This window comes from Myotis yumanensis, unplaced genomic scaffold, assembly GCF_028538775.1.
Source record: "Myotis yumanensis isolate MYYU_CA2020_CCGP unplaced genomic scaffold, mMyoYum1.0.hap1 SCAF_16, whole genome shotgun sequence".
Taxonomy (NCBI): Eukaryota; Metazoa; Chordata; class Mammalia; order Chiroptera; family Vespertilionidae; genus Myotis; species Myotis yumanensis.
In genome coordinates, this window is record NW_027223767.1 from 43,384,425 (window position 1) to 43,397,660 (window position 13,236).

The window sequence follows — 13,236 nt, forward strand, 5'->3', positions numbered from 1 at the left end:
TAAATGACTGCTCTCAGAGTACCCTCTGCCGGCCAGCCTGCAGGCACAGCAATGACCGTGGCCCAGGAGGCCTTGTCTGGGAGTGGCCTGGCAGGTAGAAGTAGCCAACCTTCAGATGACCCTCCTAATGGTGTACATCATGGCAGGACCCTGACTCCACAGACAGAAACATCAACTTTGTATATGGCCCACAACCTAGGGAGAAGTACGTCAACCTAAAAGCATCAAGCCTTTCATCTCTGTGTTGTTGTTTTTAATCTGCTATAAGATTTTATTGTTGATAAAAAGAAGGAAGCACCAGAGCTTTAATTACAAGAATTGCCTGTTTTACTCAGTTTATGCTTTTGCTATCACAAAAACAAACTATTGCCTCTACCAAGAGCATCACGTATAATAGACTGGAACTAGGCAAACATGAACATTGATGGCGAGACTACAGGGTACACTCTCATCTAGGTGCCTTAGATTTATGCATGTAATATACCCCTAAGTGTGTAAACCTCAATAAAACTCAAAGCAGCTTTATTGAGCTGTACCCTGTGGTACTTTCAGAATTCCACATTGAAGAAATTATTCATTCCATTTTATTTTAAAACAAACAAAATAATAACATATGGTTTAAGCCACAAATGTGTCTTTGATCCCTTCCTCATATGAGGTGGCACCAGAACTCAGATGGAAATTGTTTCAAAATCTTTATTAAAAGCCTAATCAAGCCAAACAGTTTTATTGTGTTTTGAAATGAACATCGGATGTCTCTCCATCCTTTCCTTCCCTAGAGGACCCTGACTGCACTCGCCCATCCTGCAGAGGTCCCTCAGCAGGGTTTCGGAGAGCACTCTGTACTACACATCAGAGAATGAACCTTCCCAGTTCCCTATTAAAATCAAAATCCAATCTCCCTCCCCTGCCCTGGGCTCCCCAGTGCTGTGTAATGGCTCAACATCTCCTATGCCATGACCCACTTTAAGGTCAGCCAGACTGTACAGTTGCAAAAGGACATGGTAACCACAACACTAAGCCATTCCATTTGGTCTTGTATTGCTGTTATATTTTTTCCATATCCCGCTTTCTGTTCCTCTTCCAGTTTTGCCTTTCTCTATAAACAAGCTTGTCCTGAAATTCTGCAGTGAGATCATGGGAGAGATGAGCTTCTGACAGCTCCGATGCCCTACGGAAGCCACCGTTGTTCCTCCAGCTCTGTGCACCCTGGAGAGCCACAGGCCATCACTCACCCTTCCAGTTTTCTACTTGACGAGCAGTGCGTGGCCTGCTGGCATCTCCTCTTCTGGCCTATTTTCTTCCCTTTACCTCGTGCGCTCACTCGCACACCCATACTTGCCAGGGCTGCTTCATCCTGATCAAGTTTTATTGCAAGGAAGGATTTATGTTGATGGTTTAAACCTGATGCAGTGCTAGTCTGGCCTTTTCTGTAGATTTCCTGCCACCAAGGCCCACATTAGAAATAATAGCACTTAACCTAGCGTTTCATTTTCTTTTGACATGTTTTATTCTCAGTCCGCCGCCTCCTTCTCCCTCTTTCCTCCCCTGCCTTATTCTTTTCTTTTTCTCCTTATCTTGATTTCATTCTCACCTCTACCTTGGCAGATCTGAGTTCCTTAACCATTCCATGTGAAGAGGAGGAAGAGGCGGAGGGAGAGGACGAGATGTATGATGATATCGATGGCCTTGACTCCCAAAATTCTGGTCCCCAGCGCAGACCCATTATCTTGCCTGGGAGTCTAGGACTAAAACAGCCCTCAGAGGAGAAAGAAGAAGAAGAAGAAGATATTTACGAAGTCTTACCAGGTGAGAAACTTCATCTTCTAATTATCTTCAGAAACTCCTGACCTGGTAGAAGAATATAAACTCTGGAAACTCCAGAGGTAGCCAACTCTCTAAAGGAGAGTGTGCAGGGAAGCTTCCATGATTAGAAGCTCTCCCTTGCTCTGGGAGCAAGATGAATTGACCAGGGAGGGTCTTTCATCTGTCCCACGCGAAGTAATTTATTCCATATGTCAACAAAGTGAAAGAGCTAAGAGTATTTATGTTGGTTTTCATTGGTTTACTGTGAGTTTGGGGGTGGATCATCAAAACTCATTTCAACTTCTTTTCTGTGAGAATTGTGAGAATAATGGAAAGTTGCCTCAAAGTGATGGATAGAGTAAAAGTCTGAAGGAATCTAGATAAATGCTGACAAACCTTTTCCGTAACCCAGTAAAGCCCCGATGGAGCACAACTCCTTATTACTTAGTTCAGATATAACCTGAGTCCAATTGTGTCTCTTACAGATAACCCTAACGTGTCCCCCCTGCCCACCCTTACAGCCGGTCGACTGTCCATATTTCTTCCCTGCCAAAGGCATGATAACTGGCATCTCAAAAAAAATGTAGAGTCATCACTGCTTCTGCAGAGCCCCTTCCTGTGGGGATCACAGCAGCTGTTGAACAGTGCAGAGCACAGTGGGGGTCAGACTGTAGCAAACCGAAGCCGGAGCCTTTTAATTGTGAGGTAGTTAGGCGGCAGGAATGCTGAATCTTCAAGTCCATTCAGAAAGATGGCTCCTGTGGAAATTTGCCAGGCTCTGCTGAGAAATTCAAGTTAAGCCTAAATTTATAACAACTTAAACTTCAATCCCAGATAAACTTAGGAGCTAAGGTGAGTCTAACAGTGGATTCCCCTGAAGGCAAGGCTGGCTGCTAAAAAGCACCCTGAGTAAGCAACTTGTATTTCAGAGCTTCCTAAGACGAGGCTCGAACCCTGTCAACGCTGTGTTTGTCCCTCCCCTGGGGGAGAAGCCACGTCACTGCTTCCTGAGTCAAGGATCAGGGCTGTGGCCACACATTTTTTCCTCGCTGGGACCTCACCCACCAGCCACCAAGCAAAGTCTACTTCTTCTCCTAGCACTTCCAGCCTCTGCCGGTCCCAACTTCCCCAGCCTTTCTGTTGTGTTTTATTATGCAAATGATATCTTGGTTGAGGTCGAGCCATTTCTTGTGTCTGAAGTTAAAAAAAAAAAAAATGATAATTTCCTCAGCAAGTCATCGTCGTTAATGAAGTTTTACAAAAACAGATACAACCAAAGGAAAATAAAATTTCACAGGTGATAAATTTTTCCAATTTCCCTGGCAGAATTCGATAGGATTGTTAAATTAAGAGTGAAGGTGTCTGTTAGAAAGCAACGAGCAGTGATGGGTAATTTTATAGAGTGGAAAATTGAATCAAATTGCTACATTAAAACACAGCTCCTCTGAGAATCTTCCCTTTCACAGTCTGCTCCATCGCAACAGCAGGGTGCAGAAATGGATCTAATTCACAACGCTCCCTGAAAGGAGATGTACTCCCCGACTTGGCCAGAGTCTTCCTAGTGAGCTCATTTTCCACTCACTCCTGCCCAGGCTTGGGGAAATATCCGGGTGACGCTCTGCTTTGGGTTACAGCTGTGGCGGAGCGCTCAGAGAAAACCCCCTGGATCACTCAGCCTCCGGGGAGCAAGGAAGGGCCTTTTCTTTTATTTTATTTTTTAAATATATTTTATTGATTTATACTGAGAGGAAGGGAGAGGGATAGAGAGTTAGAAACATCAATGAGAGAGAAACATCGATCAGCTGCCTCCTGCACACCCCCCACTGGGGATGTGCCCGCAACCAAGGTACATGCCCTTGACCAGAATCGAACCTGGGACCCTTGAGTCCGCAGGCCGATGCTCTGTCCACTGAGCCAAACCGGTCAGGGCAAGAAGGACCTTTTCATGCACCGTGTTTAGTTCTCAAAGGAGCCAGGGAGGAGGAGGCTGATGGTCAGAGAGGGGGAGCAAAGAAGAGTTAAGGGACAGAAACCTCAATAATAAGATGAGTTTTGGCTCATCACCTTACCCCAGGTGGGCCAGTGAATGTATGATTGACTTCTTAACCATCATCCTTCCCCTGCCTTTGAAATCCCTACCCTTCGCCAGTGTGGCACTGCCCAGCTACCAGGGCCTTCCCCCCAAAAATGGCACCAGTCTGGATGTTGGCGTGGACTCCAAGGGCATGGAGACTGGTCTGCTGGCTCAAGAAAAGCCACTCACCCTCTGCTCACAAGTGTCCCTCGGGAGCGAGGACAGCTGCGCTGTAGGAGTGCCAGGGTCTCTTTCTGCGGGTGAGGGAAACGGTAGCTGACTTGTTTATGAGTTTCCAAAGGACAGTGCTGTACGCAGCCAACAGGTTCTTTCCCAAAAGCCTCTTTCTATCCATCACAGTTTTCAGAGATGGCATTAGAGGTGAAAATATATTGGCATTTAACTAGACTGGGAATATCTCCGCCATAAGTCTCCATCTACCCCACTCAGATTGTTGCTTCCGAAATCGCTGTTAGTTTTGCATGTGCCACACTACCCGTCCTGGAGGAACTGAGAGGAAGAGGGAGGGGCCCACCATTGTCTCCCCTCTGCCGGCATCTCCCAAGACCGCCTAGCAAGCAGCAGCATGTGAGAGACAGCATGGTATCTCAGACACAAGTACTGGCTCTACGTCAGGTTGGACCTGCTCTGCCACCTGCTAGCTGTGAGGCCTGAAGCGAGCTATTTGCCCTTTCCCTGTGTGGCTTCTGCATGTGTAGAATGGGGATAGCAATAGTAGCTATCAAAGAGGGATGCCATGAGAAGTCTAGAATCAATGCATGTAAAACACTGAGGGCAGAGCCCTGGCATACAGTGAGCACTGGATAAATGCTGCCTATTGTTAATTTGGTGGTATTTTTATTTTATTTTATTGGGTTTTTTACAGAGAGGAAGGGAGAGGGATAGAGAGCCAGAAACATCGATGAGAGAGAAACATCGATCAGCTGCCTCCTGCACACTCCCCACTGGGGATGTGCCCGCAACCAAGGTATATGCCCTTGACCGGAATCGAACCTGGGACCCTTGAGTCCGCAGGTCGACACTCTATCCACTGAGCCAAACCGGTTAGGGCTAATTTGGTGGTATTTAAATAGGAAGTGTTTCTTCCTTGAAGAGTTGGGGGTGGCTAGTTCCCCACCTCCACCAACCAGACCTGAGACAATCCCGTTGGACATCATCAGTGCTGGGTAGGAAGCAGGTGACACTGAAAACCCTGAGCAGGTGGAATGTGGCGCACACCTTCTGCTCCGGCCCATGCTCATTGCGAGGACAGGTGCTGGGTGGAGGGACAGCCGACAGTAGCGTTGGATTGCGCTAACATCACATACCATCAATAGTCAGCTGGCGTGCACCGCTCAAATTTTTTTTACTATAATAAGTCGGTGAGCTTTGTGGCGACGATTTAGCATTGATGGTTCTGTCTCCCTCCTCTTTGGGATGGGGCCTTACACCAGCCTCATGGTCTCTGTGTTGGAGGCCTTATCAGGGAGATCCCCCTCAGAGGGGTTGTTTTCCAGGTAGAAAGAAAAGTGCCTGTAACCTACACCAAGGCCACACAAAAACACGTTTTCCTAATCAAAATAACATATAGGTCCCCCAATGAAAGGCACTACCTCACATTAATTGCGGGATAAGTAGCATTTGCTACATGGTACGCAACCTTCTTCCTGTCAGAGAAAACCAGAGCACGCGAGGTTTTCAGCCAAAACCACAGAAATGTTCATCCCGGATCATATGGTTTCCAGGTTGGTATCCGGTGGGATTTCTGAACATCCATGTTGAGCATATGGGGGCCCTTGATTTTTAAGATCTCATTTGCAGTCGATTAAACTGCAGGGAACTACCACAAAGAAACGCTAAAGCAATATGTGGGAAATGGCTGGCTTTTTCTGAGCCCGCCCTCACCCCTCCCTGAAATTATTTTACAGGCTAGCACAGGCCCAGTTCCCTGATTCCAGATCCCATAAAAGGACAACTTTTATCAGGTTTCTCTCTGTCTGGCCTCGATGCCAGAACCCAGCCAGGCGCCTGAGACCATTGAAGAGCTATAATAACTAGGGCCTTGCCGCAGCTGCAGCGGCAACAGAATCCGGCTGTGCTCTCTAGAGAGATTTCAGGAGAGCAAACAGAAAGAGAGACAAAGAGCCTTCCCTGGGAATTTCTGTGCACATTCCAGTGCTGCCTGCACGGCCCCCGAGGGTTATTATAGACTCAGAAACCGGATTGCATTAGAATAAAGCGTATAACTGGGTTTGGTGGGTGGTGGTGTTTTTTTAATTTGACTCTAATGGAAACAAGCATTCGGTGGAATTATTTTCCCCTCTGTACCGTTGTCCAAACCCACAGGAAGGGGAAACAGCGATCGTAGGAGGTCTAAGGAAAGAAAAAGGCAGACACCAAAAATACAAAGATTATGAAGAAAGCGGATTCCAATTTCATAGAAACGCAGCACTGCCTGGGGGGGCGGGGGACATCGGAGAAGAGTCGGCCCCGGCATCAAGCTCCCTCTGAGCTCCCTGGCCTTCTCTCTGTCACTTCCGAGCGCACTGGGTCCCAGCCACACAGCGCTGGTTGGCCAGTGCCAAAACCAGAACCAGGCTGTTGTCTTCTCACTAGAATAACGGCCCCCTGATCCCGGCGGATGGAACCCGACACAATGTGCTGAAACGTGTCTCCTCGGTGACCCAGCTGGAGCTGAGTTCTGTGTTAGCCCTTGGCGCCGGGGTGTGTCTCCAGGCCTTTCTTCCCCCAATTAGTAGGTGCTCAATTATTACCTGTGAAATGGAGTTCGGAGCATTCCAAGTATCGCAGCTAGCAGAAATTGAGTTTAATATCTTGTACATCGAGACCATAGCACAGAGATGGGATGCAGATATTTTAAGGTAACCGTTGAGATGACCAAACACACACCAGAGAATCACGTGGGTTATTAGCATCCTGCTCGCATTTCCCATGCTGTCTAAAGGGGTGCCATCGCACGCACGGATTTATAACACGGATGTGCACGCTGCGGAGGGGTTCCTGTTTCTGCTTTTCCGCGTGCTCCCTTTGCATCCCGAGGCTGGCTGCATGTCTGCTGCATCTGTCACCAGAGCACCTTGACATCTGGATGCACCTTGATCCCGCTGGCGTTTTTTGAGCTTCTGCCACTTTGCTTTGTTTGGGGGAAATGAGCTCCCTCTTTCGGACCTAGTCATTCTTTGAATGTTTTTCCCTCGGCGTCGGTTGGGCCAGTGTCAGGGCGGCACTTCAGGAAGGAGCCAGGTGTCATGGGAAGCTGGATCCTCTCTGTGCCTCCCAAGTGGCGTCGGTGTCCCGTTCCTTTCAGCCTCTCATCAGCGTCCCTGACATTGTGCCAAGAGCGTTGATTGAAATCAACTCTCTGGATACTGGTGCTCATTTGTGACGCCCTGTGGTTCTCTCACATGTTCACCCAGTTAACAGGATCTTCCTCAACTGTTTTCCCAGTTGAGATGAGATATTTGGGAATCAAGTAGAGCATTTAATGTAATAAGTGGACAATAATCTTTGGAGGTTAATTTGTTTAAAACCTATGTAAGGTTGGGGTCCCATACGCCCTGTTAAGAGCCAGCACCATTAGCATCTACCACTGTTTAAAGTTGAGCTAGCACATAAATTTTCATTCTCTCTTAAATGAAGATGTATTTCAGTAGATGTAATGCTAAGATGCCTAGTAGTATTCTTCTAAAGAAGTACAATAAGGTCTTTAGCCTAAAAATATATTTTTAAATAATATCTTTAAAATTAAAACCTCACCTGACAGATGAATAAAAATGAGAAATTGGGCAGTTTAACCCACTCTCTTCTGTGAGCATATACTCCTGCTGCCATATCATCGGTTTTCTTGGTTTGGGGGTTCAAAACGTAGCAATTTGATTTCGTTGAAGGATGGGAGATGAAATGTATGCCTCTCTGTTTATATTGTGTCCTCTAAAGCTGGGAAGGTGCTAAGAGGTGTGACCTTCACTGCCAGCTGTGGAGGGCACTTTCCTTCGCTGTGGGATGGGACCCCCAGACTCGCTGAAAAAGCCACAGAGACACAGCACCCAGCTTCTCACATCAGCAGTGGGGCTTCTTGACTTGAGCCCACTTTCAGCCACCTGGGAAGGACAGCATTAGACAGGACAGAGGTGGGGATGGGGGCTTCCCCCTTCACACCCATCACCGCAGAGCTCAGCCATGGTGGGGAATGATACAGAAGATCTATGGCCAGCTTCCTGCTTGCTTTCTCGGTGACTCCACGGGCACAATGGGAATCAGAGTATTTGGTCTGGAATGGAACCGCACAGAACAGATTTTTATTTTTTTCCCATTCTCGTTTCATGACTAGATTAAGTGCTGTTGCCCGAAAGGATAAAGGAATCAAATTTTAGTTTTCATTTTTATCATTGCAAATACATTTACATTCTCCTATTTTACAAATGCAAAGAGCAGGCAAGCCACTTTCAATAATTTATTTTAAAATCAATGCTAATGAGGTTATGTCTCGTCAGTGGCCGAGTTTTACAATAAAGCCTGATTTATTTAGAAAAGATCTTCGGTGTAGCTTCCCATCTAATGGTGGTGGGAAGGAGGTGGAGTAGCAGGCACGGTGACCCTCCAACTTCGGATCCAATTTGTAATTCACAGCGGAGATCTGACCCAATTTACATTGATTAGAATTGGGAGGAAGAGACATCTGCGCACAGAGAGCAGAGGTAGGATAAACGCGCTCTGCAAAAGTGCCTAAGCACAGCAGATTATTGAGCTTTGTGACCGAGTTGCCTGATAGCAGCAAAAGAGCTACTCTCTGTCCAAATTATTGTGCATCTCTAACACCGAGGGTGTTCCAACTCTTCTTCTAAGAGTTGTTTTCAATCCTGTGAAATTAGTCCCGTGTCAAAAAGCAAGAGCATCTCATAGCAGAGAAGGAAGGGAGTGGGCAAGTAATAAGTCAGTGTGCAAAGAATGATGTTTAACGTGACTTATTTTGTCACCATCTATTTCTGATATTTGATTTCACTCTTCCAATATCTCACGTCTTTATTCCTAATGGCGGGGTATGGGGAGCACTACAGGTGGCACTAGGAAAGTCTCTGCTACTTGGTCATACATGGAGATAAGAAGAATTGAGTCAAAGTATCTTGTAGGGTAAATTGTGTGTGTGTGTGTGTGTATATATATATATATATAAATTTTTTACCTTGATAACAGGTTACTTATTTCTCCAGAATATCGATCCATCCCTTCCTTTTTTATTTTTGCCGGGAAATTGTATCATTTTGTATGTGAAATCAATTATTTCTTTAATGGTCTAAAATATGTTTATGCTATTTCTTCTTATGAGCTTAGAGTTTATTTCCCCCAGTCTGACATATCAGAATTCATATTGCCCTATAAACCTTATATTTTGAAAAAGCCATCTCCTCAAACAGTTCCATTCAGTGGCATAACTATGGGGAAGCAAGAGGGGTAAGTGCTCTCTAAGACCCAGAAGGAGAAAGGAAAGGAAATGTAGACAGGAGAAACTTAAGTGTTCAGCCCTCAAAATGTTACTTATTATGCCCCATTCAGTGTGTGTGTGTGTGTGTGTGTGTGTGTGTGTGTGTGTAAGGACTCATGCTTTCTTTATAAAGGCCCAATGTTATCAGGTAGTATGAAGTCTGAGATGAAACAGGTTCATGAGGATCAGAAACACAGGCCAATCATGTTGTGACTTTGACCATAGAAACACTTGACTGGACTTAGACAATAGCACTGACTTAGAACCCATTGTGTACGTGTAGCAATTAATTAAAAGACCATTCCAACTGCCCTCAGGAGCTTACACTCTAGTGAACGAGGCCGGCTGAATAAGACCAGTAAAAAGATAACGACAAGCCCCAAGTACTAGGAACATAAATTTATGTACATGACCAGCTTTTGTTACAGCTGAACAAAGCCTGATACATTAAGGACTAATTAATCACCGAGGTTTTAAACACGTGCTCAGCTTCACCTGCTTGTGTGTGTGCAGGCCCCCTACACACACACACACACACACACACACACACAAAGTCTGGACATTCACATGGGGATGCTACATTTTGAAGAGAATTCCAGAAGGGGAGAAGCAATGGGATTTTAGGAAAAGGACCAGGACTTAGTGATAGGCACCTAAATAGTCCAATGGATTACCAGGGATCCTGCCAGGCTTGTCCGGTTCCTCGTGCAGTGCCTTGCATATAGTAAGCACGTTAAAATGTTTGTGAATGAATGAACAGGGAGGGAAGAAGGAGAGGGCCTGTTTGAAGGTAAGAGGTGATTTTAAAAAAAAAAGAACATGGTAATTATTTCCTTAAGGAAGAGAGCGTGATGAGTTCAGAGGTATAAAAAACACAAGACTGTTAACTGCTAATGCTGACGATGTGTGTCCCCTCAGATGAAGAGCTCGACCTAGAAGAGGATGAGAGTGGCGCTGGACAAAAAAGAGGTATGAGAGCTCCATCCGTGTACAGGCCCTGGGTAGGACACTGGGCTTCCGGCCGGAGAAAGCACCTTCCTTATATTATAGGGCGCACTAATTAAGAAGATACTGGTGTGTCTATCTCAAAAGCCCAAATAAGATGACTGGAGAGGGAAGTATCTTACCTCTAAAAGCAGCCACCCATTCGTTTTAATTAATGTTCCCAGAACAGTTAGGATTTATCCTAGAGAAGGAGGAAGCCAACCCAGATATTTATTTTTTCCTATCAGTAGTTCTGAAATCAGTGCAGGGGAAATAGAATTGCCTCATCTCGAAGAGTTCGGAGGATTGAGAATGGAAAGAATGGAAATGTCCCCTCCCCGAGAGGCCCGGAGATTGCAGGTTCAGAGGGGAATGGAAATGTGTCAGACCTGAAAAGTGAACGTGGGCTGAAGGATAGCATCGCTTGGTGATGCTGACTCCTGATGGCCCGCTTAGATTCCAGGCACATTTGGAAATGAATATGTAACAGGTTTGTTGAATACAAAATCACATCTGATTCATCTCGGACTGTTAACCGTGCTTCAGGCTCTTAGTGAGCCCATCCTTCCTAAGGTCAGGTGCCCCTCTAAAGCCTCCTTAAGTGGACCGAGGACCTATTCTGTCATCGTCAGTAAAGGAATGTGTGATGCAGGGGCCACCTCAAGGACATTTCATTCCATCAGCAAAGCCTAAGTTGTAGCTGATTTTTTTCTTCTTAGAGATTCTATGAGTCTTAAGCCTAGGAATTATTTTCCTCTTCCCCACCCTGCTCTCTCTCCAATTCTCTGTTCCAATTTTTTTTCCCTCTTTCTCTTCTCTCTGCCTTTCCTTGTGACTTTTCTTCTCCTCTTTATCCATTCAGCAAAACCCCTTTCCTTGGTTCATTCCCTACAGAAAGCGAATATGTAACAGGTTTTAGTGAAGGACCCAACTTCTCCCAACGGGGAGAAGAGACAGCAGAGAGCCATGTGCCAAAGCAGGAGAGAAAGAAAGAACAGAGGCGAGTATGAGGCAGGAGTGTTAGCGTAGCTTCAAGTAAGTGCCTCATAACAACACGTGACTTAGCCCATTCTGAAACCTGTCCCCCTACTGTTTCCCACTTGCCGTACAGACTTCCAACAGAAAATCTGTTTCCTGACCAGCCCATGCCCCACGTATGCCTTTTCTCCTCTAGTTTCCATCACCGGAGCAGGAAGGAAACACTTCATGTGGGCAGCGAGGGTGGGAGACCTGGAAGCTCCCTATGGCCAACTTGATAGTAAACTTCATTCAGGAAGCAGCAGGCTTCTGGCAAAAGTCTAAAAATTCCGTTTCAGACTCCTCCTTCACCTCACTTCCTCCTTCTGCCTCTCTTTATAAGGTTCTATTTGGGGGTGGGGAGGGGCAGGGTTGAGGGAGATTTATTTCCTGTTTCAGCAGCTATAATTCAAGCAGGTTTTTTTTATATATTAAAAAAAAAAAACCTTTTGTTCTTCATGCTTCCTGCCTCCAAAATAGGTGTTGTTAATGTGTAGTGAGCTCTAAATATGTTTCTATGGCTTATACTTCCCACCAGTTATAATGATTGGTGACTTAGTGATTAAAAAAAACAGAGGAGGGCTTTTCGCGCTCTCTGCAGAATCTGAGGCAGGAATTTTTATTATTTGTGTTTACTTATTTATTTATTAAATTTATATAGTGCCTTTTCTCCAAAGGAGCTATAGCAACAGCAACACATATGTAACATCCAAATGCCATCGCTTAGTGTTATAACAGTTAAATATGAAGGTCCGAAGGAAGGGTAGGCAGCCCCACTGGAAGCCTGTGAAAGGCACGGAACTCTGTGACCATGTGAATGCCTATGTAATAGACAAGTTACACAAGTTGGGCTCGCTTAGTTTTACACGCGACATAAGTTTGGTTCATTTCGTTTTTTCTCAGGGGACACATGCCTTTTGAGGGGGGAAAAAAGTCTTCTCTCCTAAAAGATACTGTGGTTAGCAGGGTTACCTTTAAAACCCGTTTTCTCTACCATTCCAGGGATAACCACCCCCACCACCCCCCCAATGCTGCGCTTTCTCCTAATGGAATTGCTAACATTTTTAAAGCCCAACTAGATCGTATCAGAAGAGGAGGGGAAAAGGAATTCAGTTTATCCTTATTGGGTGTTAATGACCCTGGAAGACGTAATTTCTTTTATTTTATTCTGTTACCTAGAAAATCTATCACAGCCTTGTAGTATTGATTGTCCAATCTATAAAGAGCTTGGTTTACAGCATGACTGTTAGTAACAGGGTTATTTTAATGAGTGACTCTTCAACACCTCAGATGTTCACTAAATTCTAACCCATCAGCCTAACAGGCTAACACTAAGTGTCTTCAGTGATGAGTTTATCTCCCTTTCCTATCATGAGAAGGCAGTGTCCAGGTAACCAGATATAAAGCTCATTCTGTGTTGTTTATATGAAAACTACTGGCCATTTGCTTGGGTTGCCATGTCAAATAAAAAGCAGGGATGGAGCCCTAGCTGATTGGGCTCAGTGGTCAGCCTACAGACCAGAGGGTCCCGGGTTCAATTCCAGTCAATGGCACATACCTTGGTTGCAGGCTCTTCCCTGGCCTGGTCTGGGCTCATGCAGAAGGCAACCAATTGATGTGTTTCTCCCACATTGCTGTTTCTCTCTTTCTTTCCCTCTCTTTTTCACTCTCCCTAAAAATCAATGGGAAAATATCCTCAGATGAGGATTAACAAAAATCTATATATATAAAAGCCTAATATGCAAATTGTTCCCTTGAGAGTTCAACCAGGAGACCGGGAATTTGATCTCTCGCTATGATGTTCGCTGACCACGAGGGGGCAGTGCAGAACGAAGGAAGGCCCCGGCCGGCA

The 13,236-nt window shown here is 45.5% G+C and overlaps 1 protein-coding gene across 2 annotated transcripts in view; it reads left to right on the plus strand.

The window, feature by feature from the left end:
* The window catches only part of SKAP1 (src kinase associated phosphoprotein 1), a 304,194-nt gene that overhangs the window by 265,491 nt on the left and 25,467 nt on the right, over window positions 1-13,236 (plus strand). For both annotated transcript variants that reach the window (XM_070393189.1, XM_070393190.1), the window contains 2 exons: window positions 1,609-1,809; window positions 10,302-10,352. In XM_070393189.1, coding sequence (XP_070249290.1) covers window positions 1,609-1,809; window positions 10,302-10,352 — 252 coding nt within the window. The remainder of the gene's footprint in view (window positions 1-1,608; window positions 1,810-10,301; window positions 10,353-13,236) is intronic.